The sequence below is a fragment of the Leguminivora glycinivorella genome, chromosome 2 (assembly GCF_023078275.1).
Source record: "Leguminivora glycinivorella isolate SPB_JAAS2020 chromosome 2, LegGlyc_1.1, whole genome shotgun sequence".
Lineage (NCBI taxonomy): Eukaryota > Metazoa > Arthropoda > Insecta > Lepidoptera > Tortricidae > Leguminivora > Leguminivora glycinivorella.
Window position 1 is genome coordinate 24,960,459 of NC_062972.1, and position 22,803 is coordinate 24,983,261.

The 22,803-nt window shown below is 37.9% G+C and overlaps 2 protein-coding genes across 7 annotated transcripts in view; one reads left to right on the plus strand and one right to left on the minus strand.

The window, feature by feature from the left end:
• Positions 1-1,606: 1,606 nt before the first annotated feature.
• On the plus strand, positions 1,607-6,063 carry LOC125241507 (gloverin-like). The gene is made up of 5 exons (XM_048150031.1): positions 1,607-1,703; positions 3,417-3,513; positions 4,269-4,407; positions 4,971-5,156; positions 5,697-6,063. The coding sequence occupies exons 2-5, from the start codon at positions 3,422-3,424 to the stop codon at positions 5,826-5,828; spliced, it is 549 nt and encodes a 182-aa protein (XP_048005988.1). The 5' UTR covers positions 1,607-1,703; positions 3,417-3,421; the 3' UTR covers positions 5,829-6,063.
• A 5,948-nt stretch (positions 6,064-12,011) lies between these two features.
• Positions 12,012-22,803, minus strand: part of LOC125242426 (myb protein) — a 93,820-nt gene continuing 83,028 nt past the window's right edge. For 4 of the 6 annotated variants that reach the window (XM_048151250.1, XM_048151246.1, XM_048151249.1 and 1 more), the window contains 6 exons: positions 21,903-22,054; positions 20,936-21,097; positions 20,253-20,368; positions 19,477-19,669; positions 18,733-18,945; positions 15,277-17,032 (listed from right to left, as the gene is read on the minus strand). In XM_048151250.1, coding sequence (XP_048007207.1) covers positions 16,424-17,032; positions 18,733-18,945; positions 19,477-19,669; positions 20,253-20,368; positions 20,936-21,097; positions 21,903-22,054 — 1,445 coding nt within the window. In that variant the 3' untranslated portion in view covers positions 15,277-16,423. Of the gene's footprint in view, positions 12,727-14,055; positions 14,164-15,276; positions 17,033-18,732; positions 18,946-19,476; positions 19,670-20,252; positions 20,369-20,935; positions 21,098-21,902; positions 22,055-22,803 lie in introns of those variants that run through there. The other 2 variants (XM_048151252.1, XM_048151253.1) reach the window with 2 other exon arrangements.

Here is a 22,803-nt window from a genome sequence, read left to right on the forward strand (position 1 = left end):
TTCCTAAATCGCGAATCGACGAAACACGCGAGACACTGCTACCACTCAATTTATAATCAAAAGTAATTGGGTTATGTTTACGGGTAAACGTGATAGTGTAGCATTTATCAGCATATAGAATTAAGTTATTTTGCCGGCAGTACTCTGCAAACCGTGACAAATCAGATTGTAATGCAACACAATCATCCAGATTTTTAATCGTTCTATAAATTTTTGTATCATCTGCGTAAAGTATGTGGGATGAAGATTGAAAGACAGTACCCATATCGTTAACATATAAGACAAATAAAAATGGCCCCAGATGCGAGCCCTGAGGAACACCTGAAGGGATGGGTAGAAATATCGACCTATAGCCCTTAAGTGCGACCGCCTGGCTTCTATTACTTATATATGATTTTAACCATCTGAAGAGGTCACCGTGTATACCGATCTTGGAAAGCTTCTGAAGTAAAATAGAATGATCTATTTTATCAAAGCATTTCGAAAAATCGGTATACACGGCGTCCACCTGATAACCGGCATCCAAAGCATCAATAATATATTTTTTCTTGAAAAAAAAACTATTATTTAGTAGGAGGTAGGGCATAGCGAATGATATTCCGCTTTGTGTGGTAGGGCACAGCACAGCGGATATCGTCTCGCTCGAATCTAGAGCAGAGCCCAACTGGGGAAGTACCTCCGCCTTACAGAAGACCGCAGCCAAATAGCACTAGACCCTACTCATAGTGTTGTGTTCCTGCCGGTGAGTAAGGTTGCCAGAGCTCAACGAGGGTGCGGTGTGCTGATGACGGGAGGACTTACGGAACTAACTTGTTCCGTTTATTGTCCTTTGAGTCGTCGGCAACCCGAACCCTCCTTGGAACTTGTAAACTCCTTTTTGCTGTGTACTTAACACAGCAGAAGGGAATGTACAAGTTTCTAATGGGGTGGCAACGCGCATGTGACACTGTTTGAGTTGCAGGCGTCCATAGGTCACGGTGACCGCTTTACATCAGGCGGACCGTATACTTGTTTGCCACCGACGTAGTATAAAAAAAAAATTAGAACGCTTTTACAGAATCATTGTATAATTGTCAGAATTTCAGGTATCAGCTATTTTGACTAAAATAAGGTGCACCGGGACAATTTCGATTGAGGGGCAATTACAATTAATCGACATTTTATACTACAGTGCCAAATGAGACTTTACACATATGTGAGTGTGCACGGGAAACCGTCCCACTATGTCGATTGCTATAAAGCCGCTTTGTCAGTTTAGTCATATAAAGACACAAGTAAATCTCGCCTTAATGGTAACCAACAAAGTGGGACGTTTTACTAAATACACTCACATATATTGAAAATTGTTGGATTACTTGAAATTGTCCCCAGTCGAAATTCTCTAAAGCAAAAAACAATGTTTACCTATGATTAACATATGTATAAATAACATGTAATAAACACACAAAGCGAAACGTCTTTAGTGATAACACACCACGCGGCGGGATTACTTCTTATCACTGAAGTTCATTCGTAGAGGGGAAGTACTTTAACAGGTCATGTTCATTTAAATACCTATATTATATTTTACACGCATATTAAGATGAATGCAAGAGGATTCCCCTAGGCATCGGGAGTTGGTATAAATAGGTACGTATTTCAGACTCTGGTATCATAAATCTAATTGTGCTCTTCGAAGTAACACCGAAGTTATATCAAATTTGGTAAGTTTTAATTGAATTCTGTTTATTTTTATCGACTGAATCTCCTGATCAAATTGGGTATTACCAAAACCCATTGGATATAAATTTAATTTAAAAAATATATATATATTGAGGGACATCTTACACAAATCAACCTAGCCCCAAACTAAGCAAAGCTTGTACCATGGGTGCTAAGCGACGATATACATACTTATATAGAGAAATATGTACAAGTACATACCTACTTATATACATAGAAAATATCCATGACTCAGGAACGAATATCTGTGTTCGTCACACAAATGCTCTTACGGGGATTCGAACCCGAGACCGCGGCTTAGCAGGCAGAGTCACTACCAAGTACCAACTATGCCAGACCGGTCGTCAAATTATTCAATGCAGTGAACTTTTGACTAGACTGCCTCTGCCGTTTTTTTTGGAGTAGCATCAAGAGATATAGCCTAACTTACCTTACGATCCTTTGAACCGAATTAAGAATTTACAGAACTTTTCTGTCTTGTATATGTGCGGCCCCTGAACTGAAGCTACAGTCCGATGTGGCAGAAAGCATGAAACTTCGCATTGTATATAGCTTTTAGGTTTATAAGAAAAGATAGAAGCAGAAATACGTCGAGGTGCACTGAGAGAAAAAACAACTAGTTTTAATGTTCGTTCAACAAGTTTTTTGGTTAAAGTAGCGCCTACGTGCTCTTTGGTTCAAACAAGTTAGATTTTGTTAAGTGTAAGTACTCGTCATTTGAATCAAAAATATATTTTAATTAACAAGTCGATTTTATAAAAGCAACATGACACATATCTTTTTATACATATGTTTGGCTGATTCAATCAAAAATCTTTTAACAAGTTTGACCTTGTTGTTCGAACTTCGACTTGTAATCATCAATTTTGAGTTTTACTCGTATTCCGTTTACTTACTAAAATACTTTTGTTACAAACGGATAAGCCCGTAACAAGTCGAACTTGTTAAATTCACAATGCAAATTTCAAGTCGAACTTGTTAAATTCACAATGCAAATTTCTCTCAGTGTGTGTTATATTTTTATGCATGCCAAGTTTCGTGCTTTCTACCACTCTGTACCATACTTTCACACTTATTCGGGTTACTAAGCGGCACTATAACCAGTTTATACGCGCCAGAATACAGAATACTTCATGCCTTTAGAAGATCCATAAGTTCAATGCATAATATATGCCAAACGAGAAATAAATTGTGACACTATATGGGTAAAGGGTCCTTATTGTCGATGGCACCTACGCTGTTATGAGCGATGTTCGTGCATACAAATACGACGCCGCGGGACGTAAACGCCATCGACATTAAGGTCCCTTTACCCAGATAACATCACTAATACTTATAGCCTCTAGCTGTCAACCAAATTTTGGCAGTAGCAATGTACGTCAAACTAAAGTATGGTATCCCTATGAAACGAACAAAAACCAGCAATGTACGTCGAACAGCCACAGATATTTTTTTTTCAAGGGGCTCGCTCCTTCCTTACGAATTAGATAATGTATTAAAAAGGGACGGATATGTGCTAGTTATTTCTCTTTTTGGTAGGACGGAGATTTCCACAGATAAAATACAAATGACATGCGAACTTCCACCGATTTTCAAAACTAGTGTTGCTAGCCCGCGATTTTTCAAATTTGCCGCCTTTTTCTAGTGACAAGATTTGGTTGACGGTCTATATGTATAAATTTCTTTAATTGCAGTAAACATGAAGCTGCTGTGTATCTTTGCTGCCCTGCTGGTGTGCGTATGCGCACAGGAGTGGTACGACGGCGAAGAGCTTTCGTTCGTCGACAACAGGTGAGTTCTATGAATCGAGAGAAAAGCGTACACCTATCTTAAATGTGGGCTTACATACAACCTTTCTTCTTATCTCTTACTATCAGGCGATCCCTCTACTCGATTGTATGCTACAAACCTGGCTCTATGTTTCACCAATTTAATGACCATTTGAATCTACGTCCTACTAAGTCCCAATGTCCTTTTAAAATGTCTCTCCATTTCGTTAGTTTCGTCTATCGCAAATAAACTATATCATCAAAAGCATTATTTTAAATTCAGCTCGTATTTTATTTTTACTTAACAAATAAACAAAATAAAGCAAACAAAATCCATTAGCAAGCGCCCGGAGGCTTCGAATATTGGGTTACTGTTGGGCGATGGATATAGCTTCAGTACAAATCTGCTTTTTCCTGATTTTTAAACAAATCCTTTATAGTACATACGTATCTACCATAGTATACCTAACATAGCAAACTAACTTTTATTATTATTAAATTTTCTTAAATCAAACCCAACAATTCTAATGACATAGATAAACCACACCAAACACAGTAACTGTCGCATTCGCAACCCGTATCACGTGACCAAAACGTTGTAAACGGCTCAAAATTCGTGGTTCTTACGCGTTTAGATCGCGAGATTCACGCAACTTTATGATTTTATGACTTCGTTGTCAATACAACCACAACTCGTGCCAAAACATCGTTAGTACCGACCTACGTGGTTCTAAAATTAGCGGAAATATTAAACAAGTAATAATTTTATTATTTCAGCGAGTATCAATACAGACTGGATCAACTAAGGAAGCAGAGGGACAGGAGACCCAAGCGTGAGGTCACAGGTTCTATTCCCGTCGGGGACAATGGGAAACTCATCGGGACACTTGGAGACACGGCCAAGGGAGGACTATACGTGAGTACATCACATAACACATAATTTACTAAAATTACGTACCTACTTATCTGTCTTAATTTCACCTTAGTAAATCTGCAATTTATGTCTTGAAAATGCCACACTAAGATTTGCACTCAAGTACCGTTACATGAATATTAAGGCTGGAAATTGTCTAAAGTTTGCATGATAGGCTGGTAATTGTCTAAAGTTAGCTGGAAATTGTCTAAAGTTTGCAGTGCTATCATAGCTTGCCCCTGACTCTATGTCCTATAAGACTTACACATAACATTGAATTAGCACGAAGCTTAGCAATTAGCGTTGCCTGTAAAATACTTCAACAGGTCTACTCCATTGATATTCACCGATCTCTTTCTTATATTACTCATACATAGAAAAAAAATGTTTATACCATGCGGCACCTACGTACACGATTTAACATTGCTATAAGTGCCCTTGATGCCTATGGAGGGACCTAGTCTTCAACAGAATGACATAATGTCACGATCCTCAGCATTGAAGGAACGACTGAAGAAGAAGAAGTCTTCTAGTCCATTTTTGACCTATAATGTTTTATTGTATAGGGCACCGGCGCCTATGAGCATACCCTCATCAACAATGACGGCGGACGACTAGCGGCACAGGCATATGGCACGCGCGTGCTGAACCCCAACAAAGACTCCACGCTCTACGGCGGCAAGCTTGCCTGGACCGACTCCAACGTGCACGCTTCGGCTGACGCGAGCAAGCGCATTGGCGGCCGCGCTAGGGTGAGTACAGGCCTTAAGAGGCGGACCTATGCAGTGTCTGTACATCAACAAAGACTCCACCTACTATGGCGGCAAGCTCTACTGAAGCGACAACATGCATGCTTCTGCTGACGCAAGCAAGCGCATTGGCGGCCGCGCTAGAGTGAGTACAGGCCTTAGGAGGCGGACCTATGCAGTGTTTGTACATCAACAAAGACTCCACCTACTATGGCGGCAAGCTTTACTGAAGTGACAACATGCACGCTTCGGCTGACGCGAGTCAGCGATTGGTGGGCGTGTTAGAGTAAGTAGTATTAGATCTACAGCGAGATTTAATCAGTACTGTCGAGCCCAATACTAATTCTGTCTACTACGGCGGCGAGCTCGATTGCAGTGAATAAAACATACATCCTTCAGCGCAGGCCTTCAGAGGTGGACCTACGACACCCGCATGATTCAAAGAAACCAAAGAACTACTAAGCCTGACTTGTCTGAACCTATTCGAATATGTCTCCGTTTTATGAACTTGGTTTACTAATCACTACAATTTTTTGTCTCCAGTTGGATTTGAACGCCGGCGGTCGTTGGGAGCCCTTCAAGAACTCTGATCTGACAGCCGGAGGCTACTACAGCCACCGCGAGGGCAGGCCTTCGGACTACGGTGGTCGCGCTGTATTCAACTATCGTTGGTAGATTCTCAGCGATTCTCACCATAAAGGATGACAAGCTAGACCGGTCGAATGCCCCAGCTCCGGCACAGTCTAGTGTGAAGCATCTTTAAAACCAATTTGAAATTTTGTTTGGAGACAATTCGGAGTGTAAAGTCAACTAATTTCAATGAAATATCTGTGATGGTACTTTAATGTGCAATAGTTCGAAAACTATAGATTAAGTTTGCCTTATTATTTAATAAATGTTACAATAGCCATTTTATTGTTTTTGTTTATATTTTTCATCGGTACTCACACGAAATGTATCACCACTAAAGATACGTAAGCCTAGCGATCACATAAGTTTAACATTCACACCACACACAAACCTACTGAATATATACAGTTAGGAGACTAAAGTGTTTGTATTAAAATAAGTATAAGTACATGTACAATTGTACATAGTAACAATTCTATCAGAAATTGAACAGAACGACATACAGTTGAAACACCGGGCTCCTCTCTTTGTTATTTTTATGCGAACGAATTTCGTGATAAGGAATAATTCTCGTTTTAATTGCAAAAGTTATCGTTTTCCTTCCCCTTTTGTCTTATCCATATTCAAAAGAATTCGTTAATAAGGCTTTTGTTCAATAATAATGGCGAATTTCTTCGGCTTACAATACTTACCTACAATTACCAATCTCATTAAAAATAATTATGTATTCTTGAAATCTTAGCGTTGCCTCGGCTTTTGTTTCTCTGGTGAATATTTATTTACGTACTTACCTCTATATACGTATTTCTGCTACTCGTGAGTTTTTATAAAATTATTAATTAGCCAAAAACTACCACGCACCCGTTTGATTTCCATCTCAGACCAGTGATACCTACCTACTTATATTTTTCATCTTAGATACAGCGCAGTTTAGGAAAAAGGCAAACGAGGGGCAAAAGTTGTGTTGATTTTAATTTTAAAAGCCGATTATATTGTCATTAACAATTTAATTAAAATTTACGCACTTTAGGTACCTACTTAAATTCTGATCAGCGGTGTTTGTTCGGTCCACCACTACCATTTGTGTTTAATTTCCGGCGTAGGGTATATTTGCCGGATGTGAACGTCGAACGGGGTCAGGCCCTTACGTACGTATTTATTGAAACCTCGAGAGTTGGTACAATTTGGCAGAATTTATAGGTACGTGTATTTCATTAAATGATAGCTTCAGGCGGTCCTCTAACATACATCACGATTCAGGAACGTGCATGTAACAATACCCAATACCTACCTCCCTAATCTGACTTACGGTACAGCGGGACAAATCTCGACTCCGGTCATTGTAACTGATCCATATTTTCCATTATTACACTATGATGTTGAGTTCTACATTTATCCACTGAACACGCCTACCATATATAACCGGTGGTCACTCTATTTAATAATGCAAACAAAGTAAAACATGGAAAAAATGTACCAGTTACATTTGCCCCATGTCGAGATTTGTCCCGCTGTACCTGATAGGTGTCTTACCTTTCTACAAAATGGATGGATAGGTACCATTTAATTATTATTATGTTTTACATATTTGTTTCATGCAATATTTAATTTTTATGGATGCTACTGTACCTACTCATTTTGTCAATCACTTCCTATATAGAATTTCGTGTTTTATTCTACTGACAAACTAGGTGATCCTAAGTATAGTAGGTATACAAGTTTTAAATAATTTGACATTTCCACACTTTTACCACACATCGGACACTTGCGATCAAATATATGAAAGAGGCGCGTTCCTAGCACACAGTCTAAGCTCGTGTAGGTGAACGCGTACTATGCTTGTATGAGTGAAATATGACAGGTCGACTGTTCGCGTTTTTGACAGGCGGTAATGTGAGGTAACCGAGAGGGAGTGGGCGGCGCTTTCAGCGGGGAGCGGAAGTGGCCATACTGTACGTTAGTACTCTTGATTATACTGTGCTTTTACATTGGATTATGCTATGCAGAAGTTTGGTCCAACAACTACCTGCCTTTTGATCTGTCTTCATTTTTATAACCTCTATGGTATGGAATGCTGGCAGATTTTTGCATGCTCTTTGGCAACTTTGACTAGGTATGACACGTTGTATAAAGTCAGTCAAAATCTGCCAGTCAGTCATTTGAAAGTGTGGTTGTTTTCAGATATTTTAAAAATAAACTCTAATTAGATACCTACTTATTTATCGTGAGCAGTTGTGATGTGAATTGTATACCGTTTAAAATACTAAATTAGGTACCTAACTACTAACTACCTATAAAGGTGGTATCGCACAAAGCCTGAAGATCTTCGTCGTCCATCATTCAAGACCAATGGGATTCGTTGCCACGTATCGAGGTAAGCACATACAGTAGCGAAAAATTATCTATCATATTTTTAACCCCCGACGCAATTAGTTCTTTATAACCTAACCACAAAATTAAAATTTTGAAAAAACCCCCGACCGCGACATAGTAGACCGATTTTCATGAAACATGGCTAAGAACACTCCCGACTAACTCAGCTTTCAGCCAAAAAAAACTAAATCTAAATCGGTTCATCCGTTCGGGAGCTACGATGCCACAGACAGACACACACACAGATAGACAGACCAACAGACAGACAGACAGACAAACAGTCGTTTTTGCGTCGGGGGTTAAAAAAACGACGGGGTGTTATAAGTTTGACGTGTCTGTTTAACCCCCGATGCAAAAACGGTAGGGTGTTATAAGTTTGACGTGTCTGTCTGTCTGTCTGTTTGTCTGTCTGTGTGTGTGTCTGTCTGTGGCATCGTAGCTCCCGAACGGATGAACCGATTTAATTTTTTTTTTGTCTGAAAGCTGAGTTAGTCGGGACTGTCGGAAGTGTTCTGTTCTTAGCCATGTTTCATGAAAATCGGTCTACTACGTCGCGGTCGGGGGTTTTTTCAAAATTCAATTTTTGTGGTTACCTAACCTCAGTTATTTCGGACACATTTGCATGCTTATTTCATTCATTTAAAATCTTTCGCTTGCTCGGGTATCAATTTTCACACATACGGTTAAACAACTTTCCCCCTTGTAAAACAAATAACTATTATTATCTCCATTATCTCCAACCTATCTGCAGTTACAATGTAAACTTTCACGTAAATACTTGAATAGGTAAAAAAAATGTAAGGTGCATTACCATTATTTCCATCATATCAAAGATTCCCCTTTCGGAATTACCAGAGCATTTCTGTCATTCGGAATTACCCTAATGCACTTTATAGACACTATTTCTATAGTAATAATTGGGCTTTCAGGAATCGGATAAAGCAATAAAATTGACTAATAGAAATTTATCTGTCTTCTCCATTCATTCGTATGTCTTTGATGATATTCGTGAGGCCGTGAAAATGTTCTTTTGAAATTTTTATGTGGCAATAGGGACGTGTCGGAGTCATCATCTAAAGAAAAATCTTAATAGCGCGATTCAGGATTTTCGCTACACGATACAGCGACATCTAACGAGACTTGCAAACTTCAGAATCCGTACTGTTGATGTCTGATGTAGTTATCTCGAGAAAAATCTTGATAGCGCGATTCAGGATTTGTGCTACGCAATACAGCGACATCTACCGAGACAAAAGTAAAACTGGTACGTGTCTGGGTCATCATCTCAAAAAAAATCTTGATAGCGCGATTCAGGATTATCGATTTATCGCTACACGGTACAACGACATCTAACGAGACTTTTGTAAACTAGAATCTGTACTCTTGATGCGTGGCGACGTTATCTCGAGAAAAATTTTGATAGCGCGATTCAGGATTTGTGCAACGCAAGACTATGACATCTAGCGAGACATAAGTAAAACTGGTGCGTGTCGGGGTCATTATCTCAGAAAAAAATCTTGATAGCGCGATTCAGGATTTTCGCTACACGGTACAGTGACATCTAACGAGACTTTTGAAAACTTCAAAATCCATACTGTTGATGCGTGGGGTCGTATCTCGAGAAAAATCTTGATAGCGCGATTCAGGATTTGTGCTAAGCCATACAGGGACATCTACCGAGACGAAAGTAAAACTGATACGTGTCGGGGTCATTACCTCAAGAAAAATCTTGATAGCGCGATTCAGGATTCTCTCTACATGGTACAGCGACATCTAGTGAGACTTTCGTAAACTTCAGAATCGTACTTTAGTAGCGTGGGGTCGGGGTCATTATCTTAAGAAAAATCTTAATAGCGCAAAATTCAGGATTTATCGCCATACAGCGACGTCTAGCATGAAATGTGTAAACTTTAAAAAAATTACGTTCAGTCACTATCCCAAGAAAAATCGTGATAAGTCGCGGTATAACGGTATAGCGTATAATCTACATAATTATATATGTAGTATTATGTAGGTGTATGGAGTCAATATCCTTAGGAATATCAGGGGAAATCTCGATCTTTGCCTACAAAAGTCGTTTTTTGTTTCACCGCTTCCGATGTTCAAAGGTATGAACGTGATTTATAACAAGTAAAGTAACTAACTACATGTGTACATAAGAAAACAATAACTTTACTCGAACCCTTTATTGCTTACAAACCTTTCTAAACTATATTATGTACAATAGAAACCTTTACACGCGGAGTGTCAAAGAATAAAACATAATTAAATTATAAATAAAGTCATCCAAATAAAAACACCGGCACGCGGCAGATTAGTGAATCGTATGAGGAATGATTTTTGAAAACCAGAATATACGATTTATGTTTCACAGAAAATAATACCATTAAATTCAAATGGTAACTGTTTAAAAATCAATCCTCAATTTTGCCATTACCAGAAATTCTGGCCACCTACGCTTAGTGTTAAATAAGATTTTGTAAAATTTATTGTAGAACAGTTTCTTACTATGCATGCGGTGATCAGAATAAGCGGTTAGGTTAGGTATCAGTCAAAAGTAAAACGATTTTAGACAATACTTGTTGATATGAGGTAAAGTTGGCTGCATATAATAATTACAAAAGAAAATGCATCAACTGGCGTAAAACACACAATTTTCAGATTTATTTGAATTTCAAGTTTGGTGCTGAATATGAAAAAATTTAAAAATTATTAGACATGTATGGTTTTATACGGATTTTAACACATAAGACAATAAAATACAGTTTGAAATTATTTTACTGCTCTGTTTTCACATGATTACTTTTGTGACATCAGCAATTTGTTATATAGGTATACATAGGTGTACAAATGTACGATAGGAAACGTATGAACAAGGGCCGATTTTTGAATTTTGACCCTATAATAACTATACTACTAGGTATATCAATTTTACTAGGAAGTAGATTTGAAAACGAGCGGTCAACATCACAACAGGACAATATATCACATAATAGTATATTATATCATGCGTAATTCAAAAATTAGCATATCCCCGTTTTCTTTATTTTTTCCTGTGAAATCGTATGCTCGTAATTCAAAAATCGGCCCTGTAGTTATGTACATGCATCTTTTCATAATTTTCCGAAGATGTATTTTAATCAATCACAACGTTATCATCACTGAATCAACGTATGTATGTATATCCATCAATGTAAATATCAAATGAAAATTAAAATGTCGCCAGCGTTATAAGCATGTACCTCAGATGTGATTTCACGTTTACACAATTTGAAAATAATGGTGTCGTTGTATAGAGCCATTTCGAATATTATGTTATAATTAAATGTTATGGAAATCGTGCGATGTCCAACTTTCACACGACCGCAAAGATTTTAAATATCGAACTTTGTAACATAAAATTATGTAAATCATTTCCAATTAGAAAAAAAAATCTTCTATTCAACAATATCTCCAGTAGTTGTCAATGAATAAAAAATAAAATAGCTTTTCTTCGCTGCAAATTTTGAGTAAAGCAAAATAACATTATGTTCTTTGACGAATTAAATCTACATTCTGCTACTAAACAAATTCGAAACTAAAAATAATAGACATTACAAAGAAAAACATAAAATAAAGTTACTTTTTTATAATTAACGTAATAAAATCGACCATAAATATTGCTTCACTTAAATCACGGTACATTAAACTTAAGTTAGATACACAAGATTACTTAAATTAAAGATGACACCACAAAAAACTTAGACCGAAATTTTAACCTACACGTACACTAACAGACTTCAAAAATTGTACCATATTAAATTAAATCACGGAAACCAAACAACTGCCTTGGTTAACACCAATACTTAATTAACATTAATAACATCTAAATATATACGGAATAGGATATGTACGGATTGAACCGTTTCCCAGACACGAAAACATTGAATGATTGTAAAGAATTCCAGTATAAATTCAAGCGAAATCAAGACATTGTTATTATAATAGAATGTAGTAGAATACTTAACTAACATGATAATCTAAAAGCGTAATGACGTGTTCACACACAAATATTTAAAAAAAGGAACCTTAAAATTATATAAATACTAGAAAATAACTATAATTAAATGTATTCACATGATAGGATCTATAAATGGTGGTAAACCTGAATATTAAGTTTTGTGGATATTGGAAGAACTCTTGACTATAAATCCAAAGTATATGATTACGAAATGGTAATAACTTTGATTTAAACCTTTGACCTAATAAGGTGCAGAATCTTACAACATTACTGACCTGTTATCAAAAGGGATACCTATGAAAATGGTACATGATAGTGGTTTGTAAGACTTTTATTAGGTAGCTAAATAATAAATCTACCTTTACATGCAATTAAATTCCATTCGCCATTTATGAAACACGAAAAAACTCTATGTAAAAAAATATTTGTGACGATTCTCATCTTATAGTGCTAACAAAAGTTGAGGGACCGTGGCTTGAGGGCAGTTTTCTTGAGGTACTGGTGGGCTAACTTGGTGAGCTCCAGTTGATCATGCGTTTTGCCGCAGGCGAATGTCTTCCATCCATCGTTCTGAAAGAAAAAACTATTATAGATGCATGTTTGACAAATCCGGAAATAAACGTTGTTACCTCCTATTCTCACGTTAGACATTTTTTGATAAAAAAAACAAGCTTTACCTAATGGTAATGACACTCCTGCCACTAGTTGGCACCTTACCTAAATTGTAAGTCAGTTATGTAAATGTTTACCCCCTTATCCATAAACGTTCCCTAAAGTTATCAAGCCGATAAAGTTCGTTTGTTCGTGTGTCGTTTCCGATGTGATAGAAAGGGACAAACGAAGTTTATCGGTTGATAACTTTAGAGAACGTTTATGCGTAAGAGGGAGTGTGTATACTGTGTATGTCCTTGGTCTTATTATATGATTGAATTTTACCTACTATATAGTATGTAATTATCTAATTATTAGTGTGATGAGCACAGATATTTGTTCCTGAGTCATGGATGTTTTCTATGTATATAAGTATTTATATATTATATATATCGTTGTCTGAGTACCCACAACACAAGCCTTCTTGAGCTTACCGTGGGCCTCAATCTGTGTAAGAATGTCCAATAATATTTATTTATTTATTATTTATTTATTTAATTATGTATACTTAGGTACTCCTATCCTTCTTTAATGTATGTACACCTAGACCTACCCCCGCTATGAGCTCTATTAAAGATGACAGTTTATATTAAATTATACTTCATAAAATCGCCGTCAATAGAAATTGTCAACAATGTAAACAAACCATTCTATAAAATATCAATATTCTAGCACAATTTTATTACTTTAACACTTTCGCTACCAAGAACCCGACTGTCGGGTACACCGCTCGTAGAAGCGTAGCCGATTACATGGGTTTCCCCGTATGTAGCGAAAATGTCGTAGCGCCGCGTAGAGCCCGGTTTCGAAAGTGTTAAAGGTTGAGGAACATTGATATGAATTGATTAAATAACACATGGATTTAGCCAGTATCTGATGAGTTAGAATGAAAATTAAAGACATTTCGACTACAGGGTTTGTTTACATTGTTCACAAGTTCTATTGACGGCGACTTTAGTACCTTGATTGAGGTGATGCTGGCAAAATATTATAATGATTAATTTCATATAATTATTTAAGAGAAATTGGTAACTTCGTTTTGGCGTAACGTTTTTGACTTGAAATTATTCAGTCATCCTGAGTCCGCGCCAAGGCATTCAGATAGCGCCATCTATGAAAACCTTGTTACAACTGCCCCACTAGCACAACTTGCCTTGTCGCGCGCGAGTCCATACTTGAAGTCGCGCTTGATGTATGAACTCGCGCGCGACAAGGCAAGTTGTGCTAAAGGGTCTGATGGATACTAACCAATATGAAATCGACTGGCTCCTCTTTGACGTCCGGTTCCTTCTCGAACTTGATGGAGCGCACGGCTGACTTCTTCACCACGATTGGCTCTCCGGACAAGCGACGGACCTATAATACGAGCTATATGCAATTGCTGTCTTCAACCTACTTGTATAACTTTAATACCCGTTGAATTTTGATCCAGCTTCTTGCGGATAATAATGTCATGCTAAGTTTCAATGCACTCACTATCAATTGATTCGGTGAACATTAATTTTCCTTCCTTAACGAAAGATGCCGTCACGAATATTTGCCGAATACCTATTTAGCTGGTTTTAGTGTAACGCGAACCGACCGCGCGGAGCGATCCGCACCGGACTAATATGTATTAAGTTCAGGGATCGTTATCATAGTGGCGCGGACGGGTCCGCGCGGATGACAACATCAACTTCATACAAATTGGTCGCGCGGTTCGCTCCGCGCGGACGGTCCGCGTGATACTAAAACCAGCCTTTCTTGTTTACTTATTTTCCCACTCGAAAGGATATCTGTCAATGAAATGTGCAAACTTCGTGCTGTTCATTTTCTGTCATCTAACAAGAATCATGATGGAGTTTACCGTTTTAGAATAAGTTACTTGATAGCCTTAACTACTTTTATTGTATGGAGAAAGTGAACAGAGCCCCCAAACGGTTACTAGAATCAAAAATTAGATACATTACCATGACGTTTTCGCTACAAAATACTCCAAGACTTCAAAAACTCAGGGTACAGGCTCAGGTATTGTTTTCCCTATTTTTTCTTTAGTGTGTTAGCCAAACTGATGTAAACTCAGTAGGTTTTACATCTCTCTGTTTACCTTTTCAAATCATAGTCAGATTCGCTGGACAACACTAATATCAAATTAGAAACGCACAAATTGACTTACTTTTAAGCTTACTTAGAATTGTTCTTCAGTTTAATATATTTCTAGAAAATCAGATGCGATTCCAACCTGATATTAACTCTGTGTACAGCCAGTTACATAACTGTATAGACACATTATGAATGGAATTAATTCATAAAGTGGCCATCCACTTTTGTATCTAGGTGTACAGGCATGGTCTGGCCTCGAAATAAAAGGTTCCATCAAATTACTCAAATATATAGTTTTTTATCTTCTATAAGAAAATAAATTAATGCAAGAACCTTTTTTCCCAAGGTCATGAGAGGTATTTTAAAAATAAATCAACAGAATAATGTTCCAAAATACATTTATTGAAATAAAAAATGACATTGGATCTCTTTGGACAGTGGAATGGAATTACAAAATACAATATTGACAGTGACATTAAACTACCAAGAAAAAATACGCAAATTAATACAAAATGTTGCCATAATACAGAGGCACTACGACTATAAAATAAATTAAAACATTTTAAAGAATCTAAATAGTAACAAAAAAAAAAACAATTTAACAAGATAAATAAGTTTTTTATAAATAAAAAAAAACAACACTGGTCTGTCAATATTGTGGTGAGGGTAGGTATGGGCAAGGAACGGGTATATTAGGTAATGTCATTTCTTTATTTCAAATAAAGTACTCGTTAAGTATAGCTGCCGATTTATATTTAAAATTGTTATAGTTTTAACAAAAATGTCAGAAATAAATAGTTTACACAATTCCACAACCAACGCGTCAGTGAGACGATTTTAGTCGAAATATTAGATAAATTAATAGAAAAACGTTAATCAATATTTTTACGCAAAATTACAAAACAAAATGCTATTAACAAATTCTAAATAAATAAATACAGGACAGGATGGGGACACCTAAAGGGATATGTTAGTATTTAACCGTTTTTAGCCCGCTAGTTTAAGATTTTAAGTTATTTAACTTTAAAGATACTGATTTTTATAGATCTGATTATTCATTAAGTATTTTTGAATACTGCGATAGCAGCCCATTCCCTTGAAGTCCCGAAATTCCGCTTTATACAAAAAAACAAAGCATTTTAAACCTATCTTAATACTTGAAATTCTTAACCGAAATAACACTAAAATAATTTGGTGCATGGTAAACTTGAGGTATATTTTTGTTAAAATTACATTATTTTATAATTATTTTTTACAACTAAAGTTTTACCAATATATTAAATTCACAACGATTCATCTGATGAAGTTTTCATCTTTGGTTCCTACGTTCTAATCTCGTTAAACGTTGTTTGGTGCTCTTATAACTAATAAAACCCTTAAAAGAACTTACAAATCGCTTAAAATCGACATAATTAAACTTTTGAATTACGTTAGCTACGCAGACCATAAAATAATTAATACGTGCATTTCCCTTAAATATTCATTATAAAGTACTTAAATCCATTTTTTTATTAATAAAAATCTTAACGCGGATTTACATGTCTGAGAACACATAATAATCACTAGAGAACATTTCATCAGTTTGTCCCGAATCTTTGTTTTCCATTTGCCACCATTGGTTTTCTTTTTGCGTATAATCGGCGCTCCTACTCATTATTTTGTTTGTTAAAATCTCGTCTATTCTGGACGTTGACGGTTTCTGATTGGTTACTTTATAAATATGATCCGCTAGAGCGTTAGCTAGTACTTCTTTGGGGGCTATCAGATTCGAATTATTTTCGCAAGATAAGTCATTGGTTGAAGTGATTGTTCTTAACCTATCTGCGTTTAACCTCGCGAAGGTTCTAGGGGATTCTATATTAGTTATGTTTCTAAAGACACTAGGGTTGCTAAGTTCAGTAGTTTCGTAGTAGTACATGTTAGGATCTAGGTCGTCGGGTAAGGGATTAGTAGGGACATAGGACCTGTGTTGTACCTTAGTTTTTTCGACCGTATCGATATCAATGTCCTCGTATTTGAGAGTTTCGGGGGTGTTTTCGGCGCTCATGAGGCTGTGCAGGCTGGTGGACTCTTCGGCGAGCGAGTTCTTGACGATGGAGGGCGGCGAGAACATCACTGAACTGTCGCCGGCAAGCGTTTTGCTCTGAAACAAAATTTTAATGTTCAAATGAAGTTTTACTAAGTTCAGGAGCATTGATAAATTTTACGGAATTGCAGCAGAGTCGTAAATATGAGTTGCAGAACTTAGAATATGCATGAAAAGTAATATCAGTTTCAAACGGTGTGTGGTTCATGAAATATGGAAAATATAGTGTCGTGGCCGTAGATAAAGTTGAATTAGAGGAGTTTGTCTCGTTTAAATTAGCTTCGGTTGAGGAAAATACGTATAGAAGTAGGTTTTTAGTGAATGTTGGTATTAAATTAGGTTTAGTACTAGATTCTTACTTAATTAACGAAACAATTAAATACAGATCAATATCAAGTTTTCTTAAGTAACTGGCTATAATTTGATATTGATCGTCCTAGCTAAAGACGGCCCTAGTTTTACAATTGTGTACCTAATCGTTATTTGGTCGGGAGGAAGGCCGATAGTTCACTACACAGAACACCCCACTAGAAGCCAAATGCAAGCGATATTGTTCGAGACGCAAATCACCAATCCTTGCGGGGTGAGGCGGGCGCGCACGGTGCTGCCATTGGTCGTTTCAAATAATGGCGCGCCTTTATGATTAGCAGTAGGGATGGGAATGGGACATGTCTATTATTATAGACAATGGTACCGGTACCAGTACTGTGGTGAATTTGTTTTGCAACAAATTATAATATTATAATTAAATTATAATAAGGCCTAGTTACCCTTCGGGTTGGAAGGTCAGATGGCAGTCGCTTTCATAAAACTAGTGCCTACGCCAAATCTTAGTAGTAGTTTCCAAAGCGGACCCCAGGCTCCCATGAGCCGTGGCGAATGCCGATGCCGGGATAACGCAAGGAGGATGATAATTGTGATAGCATCTCAATAAAAATCATTCTAGTAACTAATAACTAAACTGTGCATTTTTACTTACGTTTACTAAGTTAAATAACCAACTAAATATTCTAAACTAATCAATGAACTAAATACCACTACAGACTCTACAGATTCTAAATAATTATTCACTATTACAAATCTGCTTTCTTTTATATTTCATAAAATGGTAGCACATGGTACGAACGGCAGTACGAAGTTCCCGCAACAGACATAAACTAACATGGCCCCATGCCTAGTCGTTTACGTGAAAGGGATAGCATATCACATTGTTAACTCGGTAAAGAGGGATGGACGCGCCTCGGCGCCGCTCAGCACAACCATATTGACCAGTATAAATGAACTCCGCGGACAATAAACAATATTCAACAAAATAATTAATTTGACTTAACTGTGAAATGTTATTCCATCTTTTTTACATGTAGAAGTGTTAGAAGACTTGCCACACCACTTTATGCTGTAAGAGACCATTGTTTGCAACCAAAATTGATTATTTAAGATTTTTTCCCGAGCGGACACGGACACTGTTAGCGGGTCGTATACTTGGGCGCTACTGATCGGTGTCGCACGCGTTCAAACTTTTATAAACCTGATTTGTCGTATGCTTGGTGACCGCGAGTCGCCCTGTAAGGGCCATCTTGTTGTATTGATCTGTGGTTCACTATCATATGTTTATCATAGAAATATGGTCATAGGTCTGTCTTTCTCCAAAGTGAAGAAAAGCCTAAACAGTGGGTGTCTCGGTGCGTGCTAGTACTGGTGTGGTGTGGTGTAGTGTGGTGTAGGGCAGAGGGCGACAGCGACAGTGTGGTGGGTACCGGCGTCTCGACGATGAAGGCGACGTCGGGCACGCGCGCGGCGGAGGGCGTGGAGGTGGCGGCGCCCCACGCGTGCGCCAGCGCCTTGCGCGCGCGCTTGTGCGGGCCTGTCCCACCACCGCCAGGCCCCGCCGTCACGGTGAGCGCGGGCTGGTTCTCCTTGCCCTGCTCGGGGGCGCGCCGCTTCAGGCTGCCGATGCCGGAGTCGTGCGCCTGAAACGGAGGAAACGTTTACACTTTACGTTTTAACTCGCTCACACCACTGGTTTGTGGCGACATATATGCTCGCTAGCTTTTGACGATCTTATCTTGCATTTTGATAACTTTAATTAAAAAATTGCAACCTTTGAACTTTGCAGTAAGTATTACCGAATAATTTTACATAACTTTCGTTTCTTAAAATAACACTAGAACACCAGTATCGGTAATCTGCCTACTGGAAATCTAAATCCTCTAACTTACAGAGACAGATCCCACCAACGAGCTATCAAAAGCTATTGAACTCCCTGGACTCGACATCTGATAGTCGATGCCATGTAATCTGTCATGTCGCCACGATGAGCCTTATATTTGCCTGAAAAGCTGTACCATCTTGGTCAACTGTGGCCGACAACATGGGATCATTGAGCTGGTGGAACTCCTTTCCTTAAATTATTTCAGTGATGTATTTCACGACAATACCCAGACTTGACGGCTCGTAGCAACAGATTTCATCACATAATTATGCAAATTAATCACATTTACCTGAACAGCTGTCCCATCCTGGTCAGCCGTGGCCGACAACATGGAATCATTGAGCTGCACCGTACTGTCGGACTCTTCCCGTTCGATAATCTCGGTGATGTCCTTCACGAGAACACCCGGACTCGACGGCTCGTAGTTGATGCCGGATTTCTTACTAATCTCAGCCATTGCGATTTTGAAGGGAGTTGGAGTTCTGAAAATTAACAAAGTAACATTGTTAACTACTAAAATTTAGGCAGTAAGAAGAGTTAATTTTTACCACTTCTGAATCTCAATCTAAGGTTCAGAAGTAAGACTGCCTAAATCTGAGTCATATTTTCTGATGGAACTAACTTAGTAAGCTTCCACGACTTCACTGTCTAATGATATGGTACTCAGCTTATGAGATAATAAAAGGTACAGGTATAGACAATTCGGTCGTTTTTTGAACCCTTCGAATAGCACTGTCTAAAAAATATTAAGTCATAGTATTTAAACTACATCAGTACTGGATTAGTTGTCAAGGCGGGCCCCAGGCTCGCCAGAATAACGCAAGGAGGATGCTGATAGTATTTAAACGACATCTGTACTTTCAAGGTAATCCCGCAGGAAGTTCTTGTAATATTGACTTGATGTGTGGGCACTAGATATCGATTGATATTGTAGATTTAGTAGTTGTGCCATTTCCAATCAAAAGGTTCATTTTAAAGCCATTATTAACTAACAAGTACTACCTTATTGAGTAAAAATGGCAATAATAATGAATGATAAATGTCATAGATGATCATAGAACTTACTTGGGTGTTTGGTTAATCCTGTGCTTGCTGTGGCTGTTGATAGGGGTGAGGTTGGGGCTGCAGCCGAGCGCGGGCGTCGGCGTGTGCAGCAGGGGGCTCGCTAGCGGACCCCAATCCTGAAAAATAACACTAGTTATGACGACCAATTCAAAAGAAATATTCCAATGACAAACGAGGAGAATCAAGCGCTCGAAGGCTTATAGTGGACACTGGGACTCTGCATTGAAGGCGGAGTAGAAACCGTTAGTTTTGGACGGCAGTCCCAAGACCGGGTGACATGCGATGTGAAAATTCGAATAAAAACCCATTGCAAAAAATGTAATGAAAATGACAGATAAATATTTGATCAATAAATAGTATTTGATCAATTTAGACCCCCCTCCACACCGGCGTCAGGCTTTGCCATACAGTTGGCCCGACGCTACGCTCGCGGGACGCTAGATGTGGGGGGACCCTTATTGTATTTTATCCTTACTTATTTACCCTTACTGCCAATGACTCGTTGCAAAAAGGTAACAACAAGCAATTCAAATAATGGAGACCAGAGACGTACATAGAACTGTATCATAAAAAAACAGAACTTCATTTTCTTATGAGTATGTTAGAACTATCTCGAAGTAGTTGTTCGTCTGTCTCTTTTTTCATAGTACATAGTTGTATCCACAGATGTCGTTGTATCTCACCTTAGTATGCAGCTGCTGCGAGAGCGAGGAAGGCGTAGCCTCGAAGGGAGGGAAGGAGAGCGCGGCGGGCGAGTTGAGGAACTGCGACGGACTGAACGGCAGCGCCTTGATGGGCGTCGCGCCCGTCGACTCCATCGCCTTGCTTATGCTCTCTGACCACGCCTGGAACGTTCAAAACAAAACTTATGTTTAAAAGCGACAAATACAGTGGTATTTACCGGTTTAGGTTATATTTTTAAGGTTTAAGATGCTTTATTCTCACTAAGAGTTTACAATTCGCTTACATGAGAACTTAAAACTATACAAATACATTTATTTTGTGTGAAGTTAACGAAAGAACTATAAACATAGAGGGTATTTTTAAAAATACAATAAAAATAAGTCGCCAATACACTTATACAAAACAAGGTGATTAGTGGTGCGGTGCATTTTTCTCTTGTATACCTAATCAATGATTAGTAAAGTCCAAAATTAGATAAAATACTGGCACTATTAAACTGTTGTGGTCGATATACGAAAGTTACAATCATGAAGATAATTAATATGTGAAAAAATCAATACATAATGACATAGAACGAGTCTGACGACGAGAGTCTGCGTATTTTATTGACTCGGACGAAATACAATTATAGTTCAATTACACCGGACAGAGCATAGTAAGTCTGTATTGTCTGTAACAATGATTTTTTTACTCTTGTCAATATCACGAACCACAGAGCAAAGCAGTCCTCGACATTTATGTACCTTATCAAGGTCACACAAGACGGGGTAGCCTTTGGGCATATAGATAAAGATACTCACAATGTTACACAAATAATAAAATCTAACCCTTTAATGATATCAATATTAACTAGGGACTTTTCGTGAATTAAGCGCTCTTAATTCGATCTCAGGCGTCGAATCAGGTCACACGATACAAAATCGTCCACGTTTGAAATAAATGTGTCGATACAATACATTAACTCACGTTATGGTTAGGCGTGATCATGTTGGTCTTCTTGGTCTTGCGGCGGAGTATGGGCGGCGGGCTGCTTGTGACGGAGGATTTCTTGGGGCTCATGTATACGGATGACGGCACCACGATCTCTCGAGTCGAGTCGGGCTGCACTGCGTATGTTACTGGAAATAAGTAAATACATGTAATTGTATATGTATACAGGGTGTAAACCTAATACAGGCGAACCTCTTAACGGTGGTGAGTATAGGACATAAAAAATGGAATTAGATAACTTTCACTTAAAATTGAAATATTTTTTTTTATCCATACAAATTAATTCGGCCCGCAACGTAATGCAAACACACTCGCGTTAAACGCTCGTTGACAGTTGTCATTGTCTGTCATCGCAACCACGTTTACAGTACATTGCTGCTGGGAAATTTTTCAAAAATTAATTATGGGCTGAAAATTAAGAGTAACTCAAAAACACCTTGTAATTAATGATAACAATATTGAATTATATGCCTGGTTTCATTTATCGCCCTTATTACGTTTACGCACTGTATATTTGTTACCATGTGTATACAAAATTTGCATTTAATTCTTTTAGTGGTTGTACATTTTTGAATTGGTCACTCATCGTTAATTCGCTTCTACTCATTTCCTCAAGGGTTGACTGAAGAGATCCCATTAAGGGATAAGTCCACCTACATTGTATATTACTGACTCGGTAACTGTGTCTCTTTTGTTTCCTTTATGTACAATAAAGCTTATACATACATACATACATACATTTTAGAGGACTACGGAGAAAATTGCGTATCCTCTTCAAAGAAAGCTTAACATATTCACAGCACGAGGCCATGCGCATGGCAATCCTATGGAGATGAAGGAAACTAGTTTTCAACAAATAAATCCCAAATTAAGGAAC

Excerpts from the sequence above, each read along its gene's own strand:
- LOC125241507 (XM_048150031.1), top strand. The coding sequence starts at position 3,422 with ATGAAGCTGCTGTGTATCTTTGCTGCCCTGCTGGTGTGCGTATGCGCA. Across the intron at positions 3,514-4,268 it reads CTTTCGTTCGTCGACAACAG|CGAGTATCAATACAGACTGG; the intron begins GTGAGTTCTATG and ends TTATTATTTCAG. Across the intron at positions 5,157-5,696 it reads GCATTGGCGGCCGCGCTAGG|TTGGATTTGAACGCCGGCGG; the intron begins GTGAGTACAGGC and ends TTTTGTCTCCAG.